The sequence below is a fragment of the Pinus tabuliformis genome, chromosome 9 (assembly GCF_031772625.1).
Source record: "Pinus tabuliformis cultivar Carrire ecotype Pingquan chromosome 9, CPIR1, whole genome shotgun sequence".
In the NCBI taxonomy this organism is placed as follows: Eukaryota; Viridiplantae; Streptophyta; class Pinopsida; order Pinales; family Pinaceae; genus Pinus; species Pinus tabuliformis.
The window spans coordinates 1,958,082,914-1,958,106,657 of record NC_142307.1 but is presented as its reverse complement, the minus strand read 5'-3'; the positions used below and the strand labels follow the sequence as shown (position 1 = coordinate 1,958,106,657).

General features: G+C 40.9%; 1 protein-coding gene across 1 annotated transcript in view; it reads left to right on the top strand.

The window, feature by feature from the left end:
- The window catches only part of LOC149156823 (putative inactive leucine-rich repeat receptor-like protein kinase At3g03770), a 318,945-nt gene that overhangs the window by 109,707 nt on the left and 185,494 nt on the right, over positions 1-23,744 (top strand). The window contains exons 3-5 of the mRNA XM_089438637.1: positions 17,280-17,520; positions 17,629-17,840; positions 18,005-18,057. Of these exons, the coding sequence (XP_089294763.1) occupies positions 17,280-17,520; positions 17,629-17,840; positions 18,005-18,057 (506 nt within the window). The remainder of the gene's footprint in view (positions 1-17,279; positions 17,521-17,628; positions 17,841-18,004; positions 18,058-23,744) is intronic.

Here is a 23,744-nt window from a genome sequence, read left to right as displayed (position 1 = left end):
ATTTTCTTTCTTGCTTAGTTTCTTGTTTCCGCATTATATTTAATTAAGTGAAGACTACAATGTATGTATTTCGATATTTGTCGTAGGAAACTGTAAGTAATTTGTTTAAAGGAATTTAACAAATATGAGAAATATCATTAGTTGCTATAGTAGGGATTCCGATTTAGGAATTTTCACAGGGTTCTCTCTTATTAGCTACCCTTGCACTGCAGCATGTGACCTAGGGCTACCCCTTCTCATTCCCTACTTCATTCACCATATCTATCACATGCCACCACCTTTTGAAGGATGTACCTTGAATATTATCCCCTTTAGAAGTTTAAACCACCTAATAGAGTAATTGGTTAATCCCATTTGAAGTTTAGGAGAAGTCCCCACCTGTGGTCCATGGTTAGGTAAGCTCATTTACTCGATTTCTCTAATGACTTGTTGTACTTGGAGGCTAGGGGACGCATTGGACCTTATGTAGGAATCAGGATTGCAGATGGTTTCCATTTGGGTTTGGTCTCCCTATATGGGGTCCTAATCCTTGAGAGGGTTACATTGGCACATGTAGGTTGAGCGTTGAGAGCCATCGGCCTCCACAGTAGCAGATTGATGGATCCCCAGAACCATTTAGAGATTTCTTGTTGTTCACTTATTGGATGAGGAGGATGCACCTGATCCATCATGCCCAGTTGGCCCCAAATCTACACCATGCACTTGGCAGATGATCCAGGACTTGCACGATGATGTGACATCACCTACACCATCATCCTAGCCCTTGCAGACGATCTACAACATCTTCGATTTGTTTGGAGATCCATGAGGACATTTGTGTGCCCCCACGTGTCATTTGGAGTACCACAGGTTATTACTAGGGGTCAACCCCTTGTCCACTGCTTTTGAGGGTCCTATTCTTCATTGTGGCACCCATGGACCTCATTAGGCCTCTTTGTAAAGACCCACCTCGAGTTATAGGGAACATAGAAATATTAGCATGCATACGAGACATGCATATGATAGCTACATATGCATGTATCGCATGCACTGCACTAGTATCCATACTGAATTCGCAAACATAAGATAAAATAATTAATTACTGAAAATACTAAAATAAATACCCAACTCACAAGAATATATTGAATATATTAAGGTATTTATGTGTGTACCATCATCTTAATAGGTAACTATAATTTATGATACAAATAAAAAGATGAATACAATATGCTATACAAGTTAAAATGGAAATATGATTATACAAAATAAAATAATTATATATAATTTAAAAGAAACTATAATATATAAATATATACATATATATATCAAAAGGACTCAAAATAAGACAAAAAAATATTATATTCAATAAAAGAAAATGTGTTTTATATACATATACATATGATACAACTTAAATAAAATTATCATTATGAAACAAAAAAAGAGACTGCATTATATCATACATAAAATAAATAAAGTAAAGAAGGCTTGTTGCATCATTAGCATTTAAAGAGAAGGCGGTTAATATCATATGACATGCTTCAAAACAGAGGAGAGGGTAAAGCCTGTCACCGAGAGGAAGGACAACCACAGGGCAGTTAACCGACAGATAATCCACTACGATTTGGGGAAAGGATTGGATGAAAAGGCGGTGAAGGAGAGCCTAGGGGGGAATGTAAGGAGATGGAAGGAGATGAAGAAGGGGGGGAAAAGAAAGCGGTGAAATCTGGGAAATTAGGTTGATGTTCAAGAAATTTGGAACAACGAGCCTCTGTTCTTGGAGTTTTGGGCATGGGGGCCAGAAGACCTCAATTTTGAAGTCTTCTGGATCTGGGAACCGTATAGGTTGATCCCAGATAGGCTGGGAGGAAAAGGGTCGGTTTTGTGGCAGGAAAGAGCAACATTAGACCATAAATACCTTTAAACGAATAACCAGGTACTCTTCCACATCCCAATTATGAAATTCTAATTTTAATTGCATGTATGAGAGATTTAAAAATCTAGGTATATTTTCTGGAATGATTTAATTTCTAATTTAGGGTACAAATTTTACATCTTTGGTTAAATTCTAAAAATGGGTATCACACTCTTAGAGGGCCCTATGACATGCATAGATTGTGAGAAATCGGAGACCCGATTCCCTACTGCAGCAACTGTTTAGATTTCTCCTACTTGTTAATTTATGAATCAAGTTATTTACAATGTTACATAGTAAACATCGAAATAAAATCCACTACAGCCTTCACAACATAAAATATTGCGGAAACAAGTACTGAGCAAGAAGGAAATAGCATACACACAATTGACATTGTTGTTCTTGGACAATGTCCCTAGAAAAACCCAATATGGGAAAACCAGTGCAGCAACTAAGGGTTATAATTATTATGCAGTGGTTTCTGAATACAATCTTTGGATGCCTTACTGGCTATCCGATACAGAGAATCTTATTGGCAAAGAATTAGTGAGAAATACCTGATACTATCACTAGAGATCTGATACTTGATTCGGCCACTGAATGGCTAGCCCCAAGCTGTCTTTGCAGAGTCATTGCGCTGCTATGCGTCACAACTGATAGGGACTGCATTACTCCCTTTAGTTGATTGATCTGCTAGCTGGATGCTCTACCCTCTGGCCCTCAGGTCTCACACCCCGGTTCTTGGCACTGGATCTGATCTGCTCCTCAAGAAATTTGTGAATCTTCTCAAGGCCTCTTCGTTGCCTTAGCGTGTCTTTACGTTGCCCAGCCTGGCTTTATGCTGCCTCTTCTGGATCTCTCTCTGCCTCCTTTGAAATGTATCCCCGGATCAGGGAACTCTCCAACCGGAAAACTATCCCTGCCCCTCACTGCAAGAAATCTCCTCGATGACTTCTCCTGCAACTGTTGTGCTGCTCTCTTGAGAAATCGATCTCTTGATCTCACTCGATGTGTTTTTCCAAATGCCCATCAAGCCTCTTCTTATAATCTTCTCGTTGATCAATCAACGACCCAGATTAGATTCTAATCAATGGCTCAGATCATCTTGGGTTGATCCTCGTCTTCTTCTAGAAGATTCACACCTAGTTTAATTAATACACTTTAATTGTTGATTTGGGGTAGCATCGGATGTGCTCTAGCCACGAAAATTGGTGGAGAGGCTAAAGCACATGAGATCTCCAATACCCAGAAATGGTTTGGGTAGATTCTAAACAGTTTGAGAGATATTAAAATAATTAATATTTTTAATGGAGTCTCTAAGTCTAAACTTAGGGAAAATAAAATATTAATTTGAATTAATATAAAACTGTGTTAGAAGGGTCCAAAAGTCGTGGATCAAGCCAGAGTTAATCTTAACCATTGATTAGGGACTTAATCTCGGCTATTGATTTGTCAACGAGAAAAGTATAGGAGGAGGCTCGAGGGTCACTTGGAGAACACACTGAGTTGATCAAGATTTCGATTTTCTGGGGCAGGGTTTGCTGAGGAAGTCGAAAGAGTGATTAGTTGCAACTGAGGGGCAGTGAATATAGAAGTAGAGAGGGTACCGGGAAAATCAGTGCAGAGGCCGGGAGAGAGGGACGTAGAGCCAGCGAGAGGCCATGTAGAGCCAGCTAGGGCCCACGCAGAGGCAACCAGGAGCTGCGTAGTGCCTCATAGAGCTAGCGTTGGTGACACAAAGGCTCTAGAGGTTGACGCAGTGCCTCCAGAGGTTGATGCAGGGGTTATTGGGCAGATGCTGGTCCAGGAAGGGCTGACGCAGTCCCTAGAGGCAGACGCTGGTCTAGGAAGGGCTGACGCAGTCCCTAGAGGCAGACGCTAGGGTTTTCGTGGGACAGATTAGAGTTGGGAGCTGTCAGAGTGTTTATTCGGGTTTCAACCGGAACATCTGTCTCCGACTGAGAGGTACTACTGCCGAGATTACTCTCTGTTGGGTGAGCCGGTTTTGGCACCCAGATTGTATTCACAAACTGCATAATAATAAAACCCTCAGATAGTTGCACAAGTTTTCTCGCATTGGGTTTTTCCGGGACATTGGTCCAAAAACAACGATGTCAGTTGTGTGCTTGTTTTGTTTCCTTCAGTGGATGATCTGTAATGTGTTGAGCATGTACTTGTATTTATTTTCAATATTTACATGGTAAATAATTTGTTAATTAATCAGAACAAGTAGGCAGAAATAAATCAGAAAAGTACATGAAGTGTTTCTAACAGATAGACTTAGGAATTCCGACATTAATTATTTTAATTTCCTAAGTTTAGACTTAGGCATCCATTAAAAATAATTAATAATTTTAATTAAATCTCTTTCGGGTGGAATTTCCAAAACGATTTCTGGGTATTGTGGAATGCATGTGTCCTAGCCTCTCTGCAAAATCTTGAGGCTAGAGCACATCCGATGCTACTAAAAATCAACACTCCCTCTTAGTGAGGAATGTGCTTAAGTGTTGCAACCAACTGAAATATCACTCTGACTCTGCAAGACCTCCTGCCACATTGTTGATCTCTGGCTCTACTGCCCACCAACTACTACGCAACTCTGATTTGCACTGCATTTGTGTTGCTGCTGACTTCGCTAAATTGTTGTCAACTATTGCATCTGCACTGCAACTCTATTGTTGCTGCCACTGCAACATATGCAACGGAAAAACATCCAAAATACTGAACTAACTATGTTTAGTATGATGCATTTGTCGTCCGAGTTTTGACTGCTGCTAGACTCTGTGCTATCACTGAAGCTTCTACGCTGCTGCTGACTCTTCTCTTTGCCAACTGCACTGTTGCCAACACTAGCTCTGCACTGCTCAGTGTCTAACTGTTATTAGCCACTGCATCTGTCACTCTAGCACCTGACTGCACCACCTGACATTGGTCCATCTTGCTACTGTTGACTATGGGGCCTGGGCTCTCGTAGCAATGTCATGATCCAAGAGGTGGACTCCTCAAGAATTTAGCCCATCCTGTAGCTCTCTGAGGCTACAACTCTAGATCACCCCACCACATCCATGGAGGCATCTCAGTAATCATGGCAAACTCTTCCTCTAGCCTAGAGGAAAGCTTATCAATATCAGCGGATGCAACTTGTTATTTCTGCTTCTCCTCCTTGTCCCTCGTTTTGAGAGGACACTGAGTGCTGTAGTGGCCCATCTTGCCACACCTGAAGCACTTGATCATTGAAATGTCCTTCTTCCTCCTGCGGTGCAACTGCTGCGCCTTTGATGTAAGGGCCACGTCCTCCTTTTCCTTCACGGTCTTCGTCCCACTATTGCTACTACCACTGATTGTGGCCTTCACCTGGTCACGCCTCATCTCCTCCTTCTGCAGATCAACCCATACACGTTCCCAATCTGGCAAGTGTTCTCTGCCTAGGATGCTCTGGACAAACACTTGCCAATCTTCGGAAATGCTATTCAACGCTAATCGAACAAAGTCTGCAGGTTGGGGCCTTGACCCTATTGAAGCCAGTTGATCTCGGACATACTAAAGCCTCTTAAGGAAGGGGTCTATTCCCTCCCCTTTCTGCATCCTCGTGCATCTCAACTTCTCCTCCAAGTACATCTTCCGTTGCTCGGAAGAGCCTTCGTATAGTGTGGCTAAGGCTTCCCACATCTGTTGGGCAGTGTCCTTGCCGACTATATGGGATACTACATGATCTCGAACTCCATCGAGAATGATCCTCTTAGTCTTTGCCATATCAGCCTTGTACTTCTTGAGTGGATCTGCATCGGCAGGCACAACTACCACACTATTGACATACATCTTGAGATCATGCTCATCTGGAAGGCAGGAGATATCACATAGTTGGAGGTTCCGTCCAACCGATCTTGATCTCTCAATTCTGCTGCTGCCATTTCTCTTGAAAAAGTCGAACTACTCCCTCTTGTCCTCTGTGCAGCTGCTGCCCAGCTATTCACACTCCCTTCTGGAGTGAGAAATCCTACACATAACTATTGCTGCTCTGCTTGGAAAATTCATACTTCTTGGTTGGAAGTCCTCTTGAGGAAAAAATTCCCTCGGTGTGCCTTCTTTTTTTGACGCTTTTCTGCCCCAGCAACTGCTGCAGAAAAACTGCGTCTCACTTGAACACTGCTCTTTGTAGAAGCTGTTGGTGTGCTTCTCCCTCTGCCGCTGACAAATCTCGATCTGGAAAATATTTCTCTTTGTCGACTCACTCAGAGAGAGATTTTTCCTTGAGAATCTTGCCCTCTTGGCACTGGACTACGCAATCCTTCTGGGGATTTGATTTGCTGCGTATGCTGCTGTTCAATCTCCCTCTTCAGCTTAGCGCTAGGCTCTTCTAGCTTTGCTCTCCTGCTTCACCTGTGCTCTGATACCATGTGAGAAATCGGAAACCTGATTCCCTACTACAACAACTGATTAGATTTATCCTACTTGTTACTTTTTGAATCAAGTTATTTATAGTGTTACATAATATAAATCGAAATAAAATCTACTGCAACCTTCACAACATAAAATGTTGCGGAAACAAGTACTGAGCAAGAAGGAAATAGCACACACACAATTGGCATCGTTGTTTTTGGACAATGTCCCTGGAAAAACCCAATGTGGAAAACCGATGTAGCAGCTGAGGGTTTTAATTATTATGCAGTAGTTTCTAAATACAATCTTTGGATGCCTTACTGGCTATCCAATAAAGAGAATCTTACTGGCAGAGAATTAGTGAGAAATACCTCACACTATCATTGGAGATCCTATACTGATCCAACCATTGAATGGATAGCCCCAAGCTGGCTCTGCAGAGTCACTGGGCTGCTCTGCGTCACAATTTATAGGGATTGTCACTCCATTTTGCTGGTTGGATTCTCTATCCTCTGGCCGTCCGGTCTCACACCCCGGTTCGTGGCACTGGATCTGATTGGCTCGTCAGCAAATTTGTGAATCTCCTCAAGGCTCTATGTTGCCCAACGTGGCTCTACGCTGCCTCTTTTGGATCTCTCTCTGCCTCCTTTGAAATGTATCTCTGGATCAGGAAACTCTTCAACCGGAAAACAATCCTTGCCCCCTCACTGCAAGAAATCTCCTTGATGACTTCTCCTGCAACTGTTGGGCTGCTCTCTTGAGAAATCGATTTCTTGATCTCACTCTATGTGTTCTTCCAAATGCTCATGAAGCCTCTTCTTATAATCTTCTCGGTATCAATCAACGACCCATATTAGATTCTAATCAATGGTTCAGATCGTCTTGGCTTGATCCTAGTCTTCTTCTAGAAGATTCACACCTAGTTTAACTAATACATTTTAATTATTTCAATTTCCTAAGTTTTGACTTAGGTATCGATTAAAATTAATTAATAATTTTAATTAATGCTCTTTCGGGTGGAATTTCCAAAACGATTTCTGGGTATTGTGGAATGCATGTGTCCTAGCCTCTCTGCAAAATCTTGAGGGTAGAGCTCATCCGATGCTACCAGAAATCAACATAGATTATTATTTGACCTCTTGAGAGGCTTACTTTTTCATTTATGAGCTAGTTTGGTGGGCTTGTCACCAAAAGTTGTATTATTAGCATATTATTTTATTTTTGGGGCTTATGTAGGCCAAGGAGGCTAATTCGAACTCCTAAGTTGTGTATAAATAGGAGTGAGATGAGTTCACTTCTCATCATCACTTTGGATTGGATCTCTCTCTTCTGTTAGTGTCAGTCTTTGAAACCTTCCTCCAGTGATCAAACATGCTCTTACAAAGTGATTTTAAGGTGTCAAGGTCAAATTTTGTCATTTCAGTGAGTCTTCGAGCAAAATTTGGTCTCTAGGTATTAGGTCTAGAGTTTGTTTTCACTCCTTTCAAAGTTGTCCAAATGTCAGTCCATGTCACCATTCAGCTGAGTGTACCATCATTCAGAGGGTTGTCATCGTCATGTCAGGTTCCAATGGGTCATTTTACACCTTGTTCATGCTTCAGTTGTGCCTAGATAAGGTTCATTTCCCTCTCTTAGAGGTTTGAAGGCAATTTCTCTTGGATGGTCAAATCATCAACAAAACTTGTATCCTGATGTTCATACACCTTCCCCTATCCTTAATGTACCTTATTAAACACCTCCCATCATTAATATCCCTCAAATTCCTCATTTTCGCACAAACCCTAATTTCTTGCTACAATTTGACAATTTTCTAGGTTAGGCCTGTGTTTTGCCCTTTTGGACCCCTCCCCTCACTCAATATTTGAAATTCCACTTTCCCCTACTTTCTAACATCCCTCCCTACTTCCCAAAATTTTCTCAAGAATTTAGAAGCCCCTTATCCTCTTCATTTCACTTCATTTCGAGAAATCCCCTGTTCCACACATCGGGATAGGTTTTACTCCAATGATGTTTCTGAGCAAGAAAAGATGAATTTGGGAAAACTGAGAGAGGTTTTTGTCCACAATAGGCCAAAGAAGAAAACCTCTTTCACTTTTTACACAGATGTCATGGTTTTAGAGAAATGTCAAAAATACAGTTGCCTCAGGAGAATTGATGCATCTCTGAAGTGACCTTGCGAAAATCAAGATTTCTCCTAGCTTGGTTGGCCAAATGACTTGCGTGATGAGTCAAATGATAACTAGAAACAGAGCTTTCCAATGAGCTATCATGAGCTCAATTTGGGGTTGAGGAAGACCTTCAAAAGTTGACTGCAACAACGCTTTGCCTTTAGGTGGCCTCATTTTGTACATTTTGACCAGTCTTGGGAGATTTGACTTTTGACAGGGCAAATGAACTCCAAATTGAAAAAATCAAGTTGTGTTGGAAAGTAGACTCAATACGCTTTCCAACGAGCTATCCCGCGCCCAATTTGGACACCGGAAATGCCTCCAAAACTGGTATGAAAAAAGGCACTACGCACTTGTTCTTTGGCGCGGCAAACTTGGGTGTTGGCGCGGCGCACCAGTCCTCCAAGTCTAAACTTCACTCAATCGACCTCATCTAGCTTCAAAATCTTTCCATCTTCATTCCTCCAAGTAAAGATTCCTAAGTGCCATTAAAAGAGATTTGGTCATCTTTCATGGTGTTTCAATAGGTGAAAATTCAAACCCTAGTTTGTTGCACAGTTTCACTACAAAAACTGTCTAGGGTTTGCAAAGTTGTCATTCTTGCTGTTATTCCCCTGCATCATTTTTACATTCCCCTCCACTACATTTCCCAAGTCTCATTTCCCTTTCCCTCTCTCATTTCCACTCATCCTACCCCCTATCTCTAAAACCCTAATACCTAACAAATTTCCACTATTCCCAAACCCTAATTTGCATCTCTAAACCCTATCACTCTCTAAAAACCCTACAGCTAGCATCAAATCCTCCCCTCATCAGTCCCACTCATCCATGGAGCTGCAAAACATAAGAGAAAATAGGCAAGCAACAAAGAGAAGGAAAGTCAAGTTGACACTGCTTGAGCAAGAGGTTGATGCTGACTGGGAATCTTGGCTAGAGAGGGCAAATATGCATTTGGAGAAGCTGTTGGAGAGAGCCAACAAGGAGAAAAAGATGTTGAGGCACATGGCCTTTCATTATTTGGCAAGAAACAAGATTTGCAAAGCGAGGATAAGGACCTTAAAGGCCAAGTTGAGGAAAACTTTGAGGAGGAAGAAAGAGCAAGACAAGCTCAAGATTTTTGCTGAGGCTTCCTTAGCCCAACATAGTACTTGATGCAGGTCACTCAGCCCAAATTTCAAAAAATTTGGCACAATTTTTGTCAATTTTGAATTTTTGAAGTAAAACACAAATTTTTCTGCCTGGTGCGTAGCGCCACTCGGTGCTCGCTTTTGCTAGGGACCTCCTCTGGAGGAAAACTCTACATTTTTGGATTTCTCATGCAAAATTATGAGTGCCCAGAAATGGCTAGAAAGTTTTGTTAAGTTTTGAGCTTCCAAAAGGGTTAAAAACACCTCGAAAATGGCCTTTCTGCCCCTTTTTGGCCACACAGGAAGAAGTGTTGGGAGAACTCACTTTTGGATGGGAAATGGACACCAAATTCGAAAATTCCACCTGTTCTGGAAAGTAGACAGGCAGACCTTTCCAACAAGCCCACTTGGAGCAAATTTGGTGGATGGGAAGGCCCTCAAAATCAGAGGTAAAAAGGCGCTACGCACAGGGACAGTGGCGCGGCGCACAAGATGGAAAATTGTCATTTTTGCCAAGTTTTTTCTCAATTTGACTTTTCTCTCTGTCATAGTCAAACTCATGATGTAATTTGATGTAAAAATGTTGAAAATTCACTCATGGAGGTAAATACATCATGAAAAGGTAGTTTTGAACTGAATGAATCAGATTCCTAGGTTTTAGAGGCAAGTTGTTCCACTGCTTACTTTTCAGTTCTTAGTTTAGATCTTGTTGAAATAGCTCCTAAACTCATGAATTCGACTCCTAAAGCCTAGTATGAGTTGTTTGTTGCCTATATCTAGTAGTTTTTCAGTCATTTGTAAAGGTTGGACTCTTGTGAATGCTTTAAGCATTATTGTACATTCATCTCTGCAGTTTGGCAAAGAAATAGACCAGGGTTTGCAGCATTTTGTGGGATTCTTGTGGCAACTTGATTTGGTATTTTTTGTACTTCTGTAATTCAAGTTTACATGTGTTTATGTATGCCACATCTCTCTTTTTTCAGCTTAACTAAATGAATCAAGGATAAGGTAGAATTCATTGATGTTGCAGTGCTCTACTTAGGATTTGTTTAGTTTTCTATGTTTTCAGCAGTTTGAAGAGGATCCCTGAGACTTTCACGCCCTCTCCAACTCCTCACCAGTCTTAAGACTCTCCATCTCATTTATTTCAAAGTACTAAACCATTTACCTACCTTGCCCCATAGAAACTTCTGCAAGACTGTGTCCATTCCCCGGACCCAAATCTGCCTTTCACATTTGAGCCAGCAAAACCAACATTAAATTCAATCCAGCTTAACTAAATGAATCAAGGATAAGGTAGAATTCATTGATGTTGCAGTGCTCTACTTAGGATTTGTTTAGTTTTCTATGTTTTCAGCAGTTTGAAGAGGATCCCTGAGACTTTCACGCTCTCTCCAACTCCTCACCAGTCTTAAGACTCTCCATCTCATTTATTTCAAAGTACTAAACCATTTACCTACCTTGCCCCATAGAAACCTCTGCAAGACTGTGTCCATTCCCCGGACCCAAATCTGCCTTTCACATTTGAGCCAGCAAAACCAACATTAAATTCAATCAAACTCCTCTGAGCATATACCTAGCCTAAAATTAGTCTTTATATCAGTGATCCCAAGTTTTATCGACCATATTTTCCTGAGATCGACAAGGAGAGAGCCCTCTCTCGACCTGGTAGGGCTAGCTACCAGGTTAAGCATGGTTTGATGGTACCCTAGATCCTGCCTTTCTCAACTTGAGGTAGATTTAGGCAATAACATCTTCTTTATAGAATTTTGCACCTTTAATAGAGGATGAATTGGAGCATTTATGGATGAATTTTGATGTATGGTTATTGGTCTATCTTCTCTTGGAGCTTCTCTATTGTCATTTGTGAATGGTTGGATATACTCTACTGCATGTAAGTACGAAATTTTGATGTTATTCTTGTTACTTTTGTCATATATGCTGGATTGAGATTTTCGTTGTTTTAGGGTTAATTGCTGCATGCAAATTATTGCTTAATATTGTGGGATTGTCTCTATTATAACGTTTCTCTCCAAGTATGGGCCATGTAGTATGAGCGAAATCTCCTAGGGGTAAAACTGACCTTGATAAGCCATTCCTCTTGTGCATTTGAAGTATAAAAGCTGCAAGATTGCTTTCACTTGACCTAGAGGGGTTTGTGAAGTAATTTTGAAGCCTCCTTGACTGGGAACCAAGAAATCTTACACATAATCAACATAGACTCCATTCTCCCAAGGATTAAGGCATTGATCTACCAAGGGTGGTCACCAAAACTCTTATTCTTTCACCTTCTCCCAAGTCTAGCCACATTGGGGTGCCTAGGGCATCAATTTCTCGACAAGTTAGCCACTGAAAAAGTTCGATCTCCTAGGGTCTCCTACGCTGGCCTTTCCTCTAGCCCTCCTCCAAATTTGAAGACATTTCGACAGTCTAGTCAGGAGAAAGGCAAGCCCTAGCTCCAGGACCAAAACTTGCCCTGACATCCCCAAGGCTGGCACTTCCCAGGGTCAAAGCAACATCATTGAGTGAAATACTTTCTTTGATCCTCACCCCCTTGTCTAGGGTAAGAATATCATTGATTGTTTCATACCTTCCTCATACCCTCTAATGGGTCCACTTGGCCCCGTGTGGTCCTGCTCCTTCAAAGCAGTGTGGAAAAAGTTTGCAAAAAATCGCGATTTAATCTTAAAAATGCGATTTTTTCAACTAAATGATTTAATCCCCCGATTTTTTGGCAACTTTTTCAGAATGGAAAAATCGTGATTTAATCGTTATACTCCCAATTTAATCGGGAGTCTACCCAAAAAGTTGGCCTCCCTCCCAGGACGCAGATAAAGAGGCTGAAAAGGCGAAAATGATATAATTTTCTGCTATTTTCTCTCCCATTCGGCGTTGTGGAGGTTCATAAGGGTTTGCCATTGCTCTAGAGGAGAATATTTGTGAGTTTTGCGGTGGGGATTTGGAGATTTGTCCACTGCTCATCGTGGGAGATTCAAAATGCCGAATTGCTGCTGCCAGGTATGTATTTTAATTTCTCTCTTAGTTTTTTTTACACAAATGATTTCTTAAATCTTTCTATACTTCTCTAAAATTCTATTAGTTTGTTTATGTCTTATTTTTGCCTAGAATTTTGAAAGGGAAACATTGTTTAGAATCTAGATTGAAGCAAAACTTCAACTTTCAAGAATAAAATGACAAAAATTCAAACCCTTGTTTACTGAATCTGAGTGTTTTCAAGTGACTGAGAAGAGGCATTTAAAATCTAAAATCAACTATTTCATTTGTGTTTGCTTTTTATGTGATGGGAATTTTTAATTTGTTTCAATTTTTTTTTGTGCCCAGGTTTAAATTCAAGTTCAAAGTTTAAAACAAAATGCCAAGGCTTTTGGACGCTATGTGGGAATATGGTGAACCTGATACTATACACGAATCTGGGGGGATCAATAGAATGTATTTGACTTGCAAGTTGTGTAGCAAGCATATGTCAGGAGGTATCGGCAAATTAAAATTCCAATTGGGGCAAATTCCAGGGCAAAATGTTGACCTTTGCCCAAATATAACTCCAAAAATCATCCGACGGGCCATTCAATCATTGATGGATAAAGAGGAGGGAAAAGACACCAGGGCAACACTAAAATTCCAACTTGTAGGGGCCTCAAGAGTGGGGGGAATTGAGAGTGGCAGTGCTTCTTCTGCATCACCTTCCTCACCCATATGTCCCAACCCCTTATCTATCTCATCTTTTTTTGTTGCTAGAACCACAACTGGTGCACAAACTGGCATCAAATCAGCACTTAAAAAAAAGGAAAAGGCAGAAGCTAATAGGTTGGTCAGTAAGTGTCTTTTATGGAGTGATGTTCCTTTCAACATTGCCAAGACAAACCCATTCTACCAGCCTATGTTTGATGTTGTTGCTGTCATTGGCTCGGGGTACAAAGCCCCCACCTTTGCAGAATTGAGAGGGCCTCTTCTTCAAGATGAAAAGATTGATTGCACTTCTAGATTGGAGGAGTTTAGGGCATCATGGGAACAAATTGGATGCTCAGTCATGTCAGATGGTTGGGCTGACCAGAAGGGTAGGACCCTTCTTAACTTCTTGGTTAGTTGTCCTAAGGGGGACAATGTTTATGAAATCTGTTGATGCATCTGCACACATTAAAGATGCACGTACATTATGTGAGTTGTTGGACCTCTCCATTCAGGAAGTAGGCCCAAGTAATGTTGTCCAAGTCATAATGGACAACGTTGCAAATTATGTTGCAACTGGCAAGTTGCTTATGGAGAGGTATCCTAACTTGTTTTGGACACCTTGTGCTGCTCATTGCATTGACTTGATGTTGGAGGATATAGGTAAGATTCCTATTGTGAGGGATATTGTTGAATCATCCAGGAGCATAACAAAATTTATATATAATCATGCATCTATGCTTAGCTTGATGAGAAAATACACCAAAAACAAAGAGTTGGTGCATCCTGCCATTACACGATTTGCCACTACTTTCATATCTCTTCAGTCTCTGTTGAATTCTATGTGGGATGTGAAGAGCATGTTTCTTTCAGTGGATTGGCGTGCTTTATCTATTAGCCGCAAACCAGAGGGAGAGGGCATATGCAGACTAGTTTCATATGATCAGAGCTTTTGGGCAGGAGTAGAGGAGGTGTGTGCCATTTCAGAACCTTTGGTAAGGGTTCTTCGGTTGGTTGATGGAGACAAGCCCGCAATGGGCTACTTGTATGAGGCCATGGATAGGGCCAAAGAAGCCATTCGTGCTTATTATGAAGATAAGGGAGACGAGGGGTTAGAGAAACAACAGGTCATATGGAGAGTGATTGATGAGCAATGGAACAATACCCTCCATCGCCCCATTCATGCTGTAGGTATCTACCTCAAGTTTCAACCCCACATTTTCTTACGCCTGTGGTTTCAGATTTGATGCCGAGGTGATGGATGGACTCTTCACTTGTGTCGAGAGTATGGTGTCATCTGAGCAAGAATGTGAAGATATTTCTAAAGAAATGGAGGTTTACAGGATGGGAGGTGGTACATTTGGTTTTACCATGGCTATTAAGAATAGGACGACCAAAATGCCACATAAGCTTCAGTTTGTTTCAAACTTTCAAGTTTAGAATTTCAATGTTTTTTTTTTTATGTTTCTCATTTTTCTTTTAACTTGTAGATGCTTGGTGGACAAGCTATGGTGCCAGAGTACCCCATCTCCAAAAGCTTGCCATTCGAGTGCTCAGCCAAACATGCAGTCCCTCTGGGTGTGAGCGCAATTGGAGTGTATTTGACAAAATACACAGCAAAAAGCGCAACAGGTAAAAAAATTTCAAATTAATTTTTTTGAATTCATTTGATTATTTTTAATATTTAAATTTTCTAAGTACTAATTTACAGTCTATGACCCTAATAAAGATTGGAGTCCCAAAGCTTCAATGACATGGTCTACGTCTACTACAATCTTCGATTGTGGGTGAGACAACTTCAGACACCTACTAATGTGGAAGCCATCTCATTGGACAATATTGATAGCATCGCTGGATGGAGGGTCGCGACTAAGAGGTCGATCATGGACTCGATCCCGGATTAGTTAGGTGTGGATCTAGAGGATGTAGCAGTTGCAAGGGAGGGATAGCCAAAGGTAGAGGAGGAGGAGCAACATCAGGGTCACGAGGCAGAGCTGGTTGAGGATGATGAGGAGGAGGTGACACCATCTAGGATGGGCAGCAGCAACATAGGACATAGGCCACCTCTTCCATCGGCTTCTAGAGGACGATTGAGTCCATTTGTATCCCCAAGGGCAGGGCCTTCTTCCTCTAGAGGAAAAAGCAAAGCCATTTGCTATTCTCGTAAAAGGGGAAGAGGATCTCAGTGACTGTTTGCTTTATGACTTTTAGATGACTCATGATATACATTTATTATATTCTTTGTTGATATTTTGACTCTTGAGAGTTGAGACTCAGACAGGACTCAAGATTCAGGAGTTGATTCACTATTTTCATATGTGATGTAGTATTAGACCTCATATACATATTATATATTAGCTTTCTTTACATGTTTATGTGGAAATGCATTTATTTGATGTTGTGGATACTTTAGATGTTAAAAAAAATAAAAAAATAAATGAATAATTTTGTGTTTTTTTAATTTTGCTGACTTTTTCAAAAAACACCCGACTTTAACGAGTTTTTCAACTTTTGGACCCTTGCCGAATTAATCCTGACTTCGACTTTTTCCACATTGCTTCAAAGGAGTATTCTTTAAGAAACATCCGGGATACCAATTCTAACATGGATTTAGAGTGTGGGGAACTCCTTTCAAAGCCTATTGTCATACACTCACCCCCGAAAATCCTCTTCCTTTCCCTAGAAGCACATAGTACCTTTCTTAGAAAGCAAACAGGCTCCATCCTTCAAAACCTTCTAGGAAAGAATCTAGTTCACTCATATCCATTGACTTATCATTCATTAGTGACTCCATACATATTGGTTTTCTTACCATCGGTGAGAGTCCATAAATAGAAGGGAGCCTTAGCCGAGGTGACAGTGGGCTAAGACTCCATTTGTTGCCCTTGGCCTAGCATTTTCCCTTTAGGGATTCCCTTTAGGTCCCCTGCTAGTTTGAGTGGTAACAGAACTCAATGCCAGATTTTACTACCAAAAATTTCATTTGTGAATTTTGATCAAACTTTAAGTTTTTCCAACTTGAACTCGAACCAGGTGACTTAGAGTGCAATGATCTCATGATGATGACAGCTCCAAACATTATGTGAAATAATGGTCTGATCCTCACATAGTGTCTCAAATGTAGGCCCATGGTCATACCTTGGGTCAAGGGACTCCATGAAGCAATATGCCTCTATATGTCAAAATTTGGGTCATTAAACCCCAATGCTGTCAAGTGACTTCAAACTTTCAAAGTTAATCCTCATTCTGGCTCATTTGTTCTTCAAGTCAACGCTTTCAATGTAAATCCACGTCATCTGAGTTACAGCAAACGAGCAACTTATCATCCAAATTATCCAGGTTATTCTCTCGACATCATCAAAATACCCCACTGTTGTCATAAGTGAAAATCAGCCCTCAATTAATGTAAAAATCAGCTCCAAATAGTGACCAAAAGGTGGGTGTTTCCATATCCTTCTACATGGCATGCTAAGGAGATGTTCAAGTGTCCGTAAACAGCCGCAAAACTGCATCGGAAGGTATGATAAATGCCTCGATTTGCATGAAATGCATCAAATACCATGAACTGCCGTGGGAAATATGAAGGTGCCCAAAAATCAGAATGCAACCAGGTCGTAAAGGAGGGCTATGCCATGTCACAAACTGTTCTGCGCACTGAAATTTTACTAGGGGTACATATTAGTTGTTGTGATACAGGTCTAACTGAATTCCAGATTCATTTGTTACAACTCACTGTTTGCTGATTCAGGTGCTATATTTGTTACTGAAATTGTCCTACACTCTTTGTATGTCTGCCTACTATTTCCTATCATGTACATAGATTTCTTTGGCATTGTTATGGTACTTGAGTTTTTCTTTAGACTTTTAAAATTTAAAATGTAGGGTTATAAATTGGGAACTTGGAACGAAGTGGCTAATTTTGAGGGGTGCAAACTATATCAGGACTCAAAGATGTGTTGTATTTCACAAGCAGTTGTGTAGAAATGGCTTGCTTACTAAATTTGAATTAGTGTTTCTGATATTCAGCTATATAGGGGGAGGATGGAGGATGGAACTTTGGTTGCCATAAGGTGCTTGAGATTAGAGTGGAAACCAACTATCCAAAATTTGAAGCTCCATCTGGAGCTGTTCTCAAAACTTAGACACCAGAATTTGGTCAGCCTTCTTGGGCACTGTATTGATTGTGAGCTGGACGGTTCGAATGTGAAAAGAGTATTTCTCATCTTTGAATATGTATCAAATGGGACTTTGCAAAGTCACCTTTCTGGTACGTTGTTCTATAAACTCTTCACCAATGAAATATATCCATTCTTAACATATATCTGCATGCTTTTGGAATCCTTTACTAACATTTCCATGTGAATTATTTATGTAGAGAATATGCCAGGAAAATGTTTAACCTGGCCACAGAGGCTGACAGCAGTGAGTGGTGTGGCAAGGGCTATCCATTTCTTGCACACAGGAATTGTACCTGGTATTTTTAATAATAATGTGAAAATCTCAAATGTTTTATTGGACAAAGGTCATATTGCAAAAGTAAGTGATTATGGCTTACCAGGACTCACAGCAGATATGATTGAGTATGAGGTGGGTCTGCTGATAAACATGATTTATTTGTTTCAATTTGAATTCTATTCCTTGTCTACAAAGCCATTGATATCATATGCTGCTGTTCCAATTTTATTTCTTGAGACAGTAATTTCTGAGTATGCAATCAGTCATATATAAGAATTTGCATGGGTTAACCGCAGGCAAAGCTGGAATACCAAAAAATGGCACAAAAGGAGCTCTCCTTTATTAGTAGGTATGTCTGTCATTCAAGCAACCATTAATTTCATAGTTTGAATGGTACTGCCATTTAACATCACAACTGTGAATGTGTTCTATGGTACCGACATGTATCATAGGAGTCTCAGAATAGATTTATTTGAAGCTCATATTACAATCTGATTGAATGTGAAATTCTTCTGTTTATGAAGGGAATGTTCCCATTTAATAAACCAATATTTGCACTGATTCAGCATCATCTAACATATCTAAATTTTAATAATAAATTATATGAAAGAAATTCAAAAGCATTTTATGTACTAACTCTATGTACTGAATTTACAATCTTAATGAGCTAATAATTTAAATAATTTGATAAAATCTCGCTTCCTGCTATGCAAATATATGTAGGAAAATTTTAAGTGTGAATTAGAAATTCAAGTGCTGTAGCGGCAAACAATTTGTCAGCTCCAGACCAACAATGCATTGATTGATAAAGAGCTGTCTTAACTAGTCCAATAGTGGCAACTTGATGGTTGTTATGGTCCATTTTCCAAATCACTACTGTTCTGAAACAACTTTGGTGCTGGCAGTTTCAAGTTCCAACAGAGATGCTGTCTTCCCTTCTTTTCTATCACGTTGGTGTGAACATTCCGCAAAACGGAATCCCTACTGCAGCAACTAATTAAACTTCTCCTATTTGTTAATTACTGAAACAAATTATTTACCGCTTCCTGCAACAAATATCAAAACTAATGCTCTGTAGCTTACACCAATCAAATAATATGCCCAAAATAAGAACAAAACAGCAGAGAAAGATACAACACAAGTGACACAGTTATTTTTGGACAGATGTCCTTGGAAAAACCCAATGTAGGAAAACCGGTGTAGCAGATCTGACGGTTTTAAATATTACGCTGAAATATTACTGAATACGACCACTGGATGTCCTCCCGACAATCCAGTTACAGAGAAAATCACCTAGCAGAAGAAACTGGTGAGATTACCTCACTCTACACTGCAATTCCCAACGGATCCGACAACTGAATTGTGATTTCCCTGTCTACTTCTGCGCTGCCCCTATATGGGCCTTGCGTTAGCCTCTAGATTACTATGTCAGCTCAACTGAGAATCGATTTGCCTTCAGAAGCCTTTTCCAGCCCTCTAGACTCAGAAACACTACTTCAGCGAATTCGGACCTCTGCGCAGGACGCTGCTGTGCTTCTCTGCGTGGGGCCTTCATGAGCCCTTCCTGGGTCTGTGTCACCCTCTCTGCCCTCAGCGTTGCCTCCACTGTGTGTCTCTCTGCCTCTCTGTTGAGTATTCTTGGCTCCGGAGAAGATCCTCCAGCGAAACTTCCTCTGCCCCTCTCTGCACAAGCTCACTATTGATATTCTCTCGGCATCTCCTCTACCTCAGAAAATCGAACTTCTGAACTCACTCTATGTGTCTTTCCAAGTGACCCTCAAGCCTCCTTAAATAATCTCCTTGTTGACATTCAACGGCCCAAATTAGAAGCTAATCAATGGCTAAGATCATTTCTGCTTGATCCTTGTCTTCTTCTAGAAGTCACACCCACAATTTATATTAATACCCTTTAATTATTTTATTTTCCTAAGTTTAGACGTAGGATCCCATTAAAAATAACTAATTATTTTAATAAAACTGTTTCTGGGTGGAATTTCCCAATACGCTTTCTGGGTTCTTTGGAATACATGTGTCCAAGCCTTCCTGCAAAACTTGAGACTTAGAGCACATCTGATGCTACCAGAAATCAACACTCTCTCTTAGCGAGAAATGTGCTCTAGCAATGCAACTTGCTGAAGCATCACCCTGACTTCATAACATTGTTCTCTGCGCTGCTGATGTCTGACATGTTGTCCACCAACCACAGCGCAAATGCTGCATTTGTACTACTGCTGACCCCGCCACTGTTAACACTGCATTCGTACTGGGACTCCTTCTGAATTTCTGCATCCGTGTTGCTGCTGGCACTGGCACTGTCAACTGCCTTTGCATTGCAAACTGTTGCTGCTACTGCATCAACAATGGAAAGACATCCCAAATTACTGAACTAATTGTGTTCAGTGTGATACCATGTGAATGTTGAAGCCTGACTGCTGCTTGTTTTTGCGTTGACCCTCTAAATCTTTTGTGCTGCTGCTGACCTCTGCTCTGTGCCATCTGCACTGCTGCCAACTCTGCTCTGTGCCATCTGCACTGCTGCCAACTCTGCTCTACGCTGTTTAGTCTTTGGCGCTCCTCGCCATTGCAACTCTCTCCGACACTCCTCAGCACAATCCGACACTAGTCCATCCTGATACCACAAACCTGGGCTCCTGTAGCAAGTTATTGATCCAAGAGGTGGGTTCCTCAAGGATCCTGCCCATCTGTAGCTCTTTCAAACTACAACTTTAAATCAGCCCACATCCCTCATGGAGGTATCTCAGCTGTCATGGCGAACTCCTCGATCTTCGTGGGTGCAGCTTTCGGATCATGCTTCTCATCTTTGTCCTTCTTCCTGAGAGGACATTGTGTTGCATAGTGACCCATCTCACCACACCTGAAGCACTTTATCTTTGAGATGTCCTTCTTCCACATCCACTCCTCTTGCTGCCCCTTCGATGCAAGGGCTGCATTTTCCTCCTCCTCCTTAGGCTTCGACCCACTGTTGTTGCTTCCGTGAAGCTTACAGTTGACTAGATCTCTCCTCAACTCCTCTTGCTTGAGAGCTGCCCACATCTCATCCCAATTCAGCAAAGTCGCCCTGCTGAGGGTACTCTCAACAAAGACTTGCCACTCATCTGAGACATAATTGAGGGCTAGTCTAACCAACTCGGAATCTTGAGGTGTAGACCCCTAAGCTAATAATTCATCTCGAGTCTCCTGAAGCTTCGTGAGGAATGGATCCACAAGCTCCCCCTTCTGCATCTGAGCAGATCTTAGCTTTTGGTCTAAGTACATATTCCGCTGCTCGGAAGATCCTTGATATAGCTTAGACCACACATCCCACATCTCCTTACCAATCCCTCTTCTAGCGATGTGATGGACTACATGATCCTTCATTCCATCGAGGATCATACGCTTTGCCTTATCCATTTCTACCTTGTACTTCTTCAGCGGATTTGCATCTGCAGGCACAGTAACCATGTTGTCGACATATGTCTTGAGAGCATCCTCATCTAGATCGAATGACATCCTTGCCTTCCAAATGACATAGTTGGATGCTCTGTCCAATCCATCCTGATCGCTCAAGCCACTGGTTGCCATCTTTGCCACGAAAATGTCGAATTTCCCTCTCTGCTCTTACTGCTGCTGCTCAGCCAATAAGAAAACAAACTCTTGGTAGGAAGTCTATTAAGGAAAAATTCCCTCACAGTGCTTCTCTCTCTCTTTTGATGTGTTTTTGACCAGCAAACTGCTTGTAAAAAAGTGCGTCCCACCAACTCCTCACGCTGAGACTTCAACACTGCTTCCTTTGCCATGACTAGCTTTCGATTTGGAAGCCCTTTTCTCTGTTGACTCAATTAGAGAGAGACTGCCTCGAAATTTTGCCCTCCCGGCTTGCACTGCGCAAACCCTCTGGGGTTTCGAACTGCTGCCTCTTGCAGCTTTTTCGACCTCCCTTTTCTGCTCAGCGTTGGGTTCTCTGGCACCGTTCTTCTTGCTTCACCTGCACTTGCTCTGATACCAGGTGAACAGTCCGCAAACTAGGAATCCCTACTGCAACAACTGATTAAACTTCTCATATTTGTTAATTACTAAAAGAAATTATTTACTGTTTCTTACAACAAATATCGAAGCTAATGCACTGCAACCTACACCAATTAAATAATATGCCCAAAACAAGAACAGAACAATAGAGATAGATACAACACATGTGACAAAGATTTTTGGACAAATGTTCTGGGAAAAACCCAATGCGGGAAAACCGATGCAGCAGATTTGAGGGTTTTTATTATTAAGCTGAAGTATTTGTGAATACAACCACTGGATGCCCTCTCGACAATCCAGTTACAGAGAAAATCAGTTAGCAGAGGAAACTGGTGAGATTACCTCACCCTACACTGCAAGTCGCGACAGATTCGACAACTGAATTGCGAGTTCCCTGGCTACTTTTGCGCTCCCCTTGCGTGGGCCTTGCGTCAACCTCTAAGTTACTGCGTCATCTCAACTGAGAATAGATCTACCTTCATAAGCCTCTTCCAACCGTCCCGACTCAGAAACGTCAGCTCCTTCAACATATTTGGACCTCTTCGCTGGACACTGCTATGTTGCTCTACGTGGGGCCTGCATGAGCCCTTCCTGGCTCTGTGTCACCCTCACTGTCCTCTGCGCTGCCTCCTCTGTGTGTCTCTCTGCCTCTCTGCTGAGTATTCTTGGTGCCAAAGAAGATCCTCCAGCCAAACTTCCTCTCTCCCTCTCTGCACAAGCTCACTATTGATATTCTCCTGGCAGTTGCTTTTGCTTCAGGAAATCGAACTTCCGAACTCACTCTGTGTGTCTTTCCAATTGACCCTCAAACCTTCTTAAATAATATCCTCGTTGACATTCAATGGCCCAAATTAGAAGCTAATTGTTAAAATTCGCAACTAGGGCCAAACTCCATGTAGGTCTACTTATTTATAGCAGCTGGTATTTTTGTTGGATTCCTCTCGTCAAGAGGTGTAGGATTGATCTAAAGATCATCCGATTCCGACACGTATTCATGGAGATATGAATTTACTTGTGTTATGGGACAATTCGTCAAGGTCGGCCTGTTGTCGCGCGGATTGACATGACAACCCTCAGACCGGGGGCTGTCACTCTGATCCCCGATCCCTCCGTTTAACCCTGTCTCCCGCGGCTAAGGGGGGTAGTCCCTGTGAGATGATGAGACCAACTGTCGACCAGTTGGTTGGGAGACACGAGACACGATTAAGATAAGCACTAAAATAATTTGATTAAATTAGCAGACCAGTGCCTTAAGAGATTATTGTTAGAACGACTACTTGTTAGATGACATAGAAACATAAACCGTGAACAGCAATCATTTGTCATCACAAGGGATCAGCGAAATGATATCCCGCAATTAAGAATTTTCAAAAAAAATGAATGCGTTAAACCACCACGAATCATAAACCATTAACTAGATATCATATTTGCATCTCGACTTGAAAAAATTTAGATCTCAGCATGAAAGAATAAACATGATAACAACTGAATCTTGGCAAAAGTAATTTTCCACAAAATTTTTATGCTTTTTTCAATTTTTAATTTTTATTTTTTAATAAATTTAAATACAAAAAAGAAAATTTCTAATCTAACATCTAAAATCCTAAAAAAAAAAAAAACCCCTTTTTTTTTTTTAATCTAAAAAAAAAACTTATTAAACTCTAAACTTAGAATCTAAATAAACTAATAAACAAAAGTTAATAAAACGTAAGTCTAAAACATAAATATTTTTTTGTTTTTTATTAAATTGAAATGATTTAAAATCTAAACAAAATAAAAGCCTAAACTGAAATGTAAATATTAAATCAAAAATTTAAAATACAAACTAACAAAGCCTAAGTCCTACGCTAAAAAAATTGAACCGCATCGAATTCCTTTTTTGAATTTTTATGAAGGAAAACGAGAAATCGAAATTAGATTTACAATAAATGCTTAAGTAAAAAAATGAAAAAAAAAACCGGAACTCATGTCTGGAATTTCGACGGCGGCAAGGAAAGAACCCGAATCAGT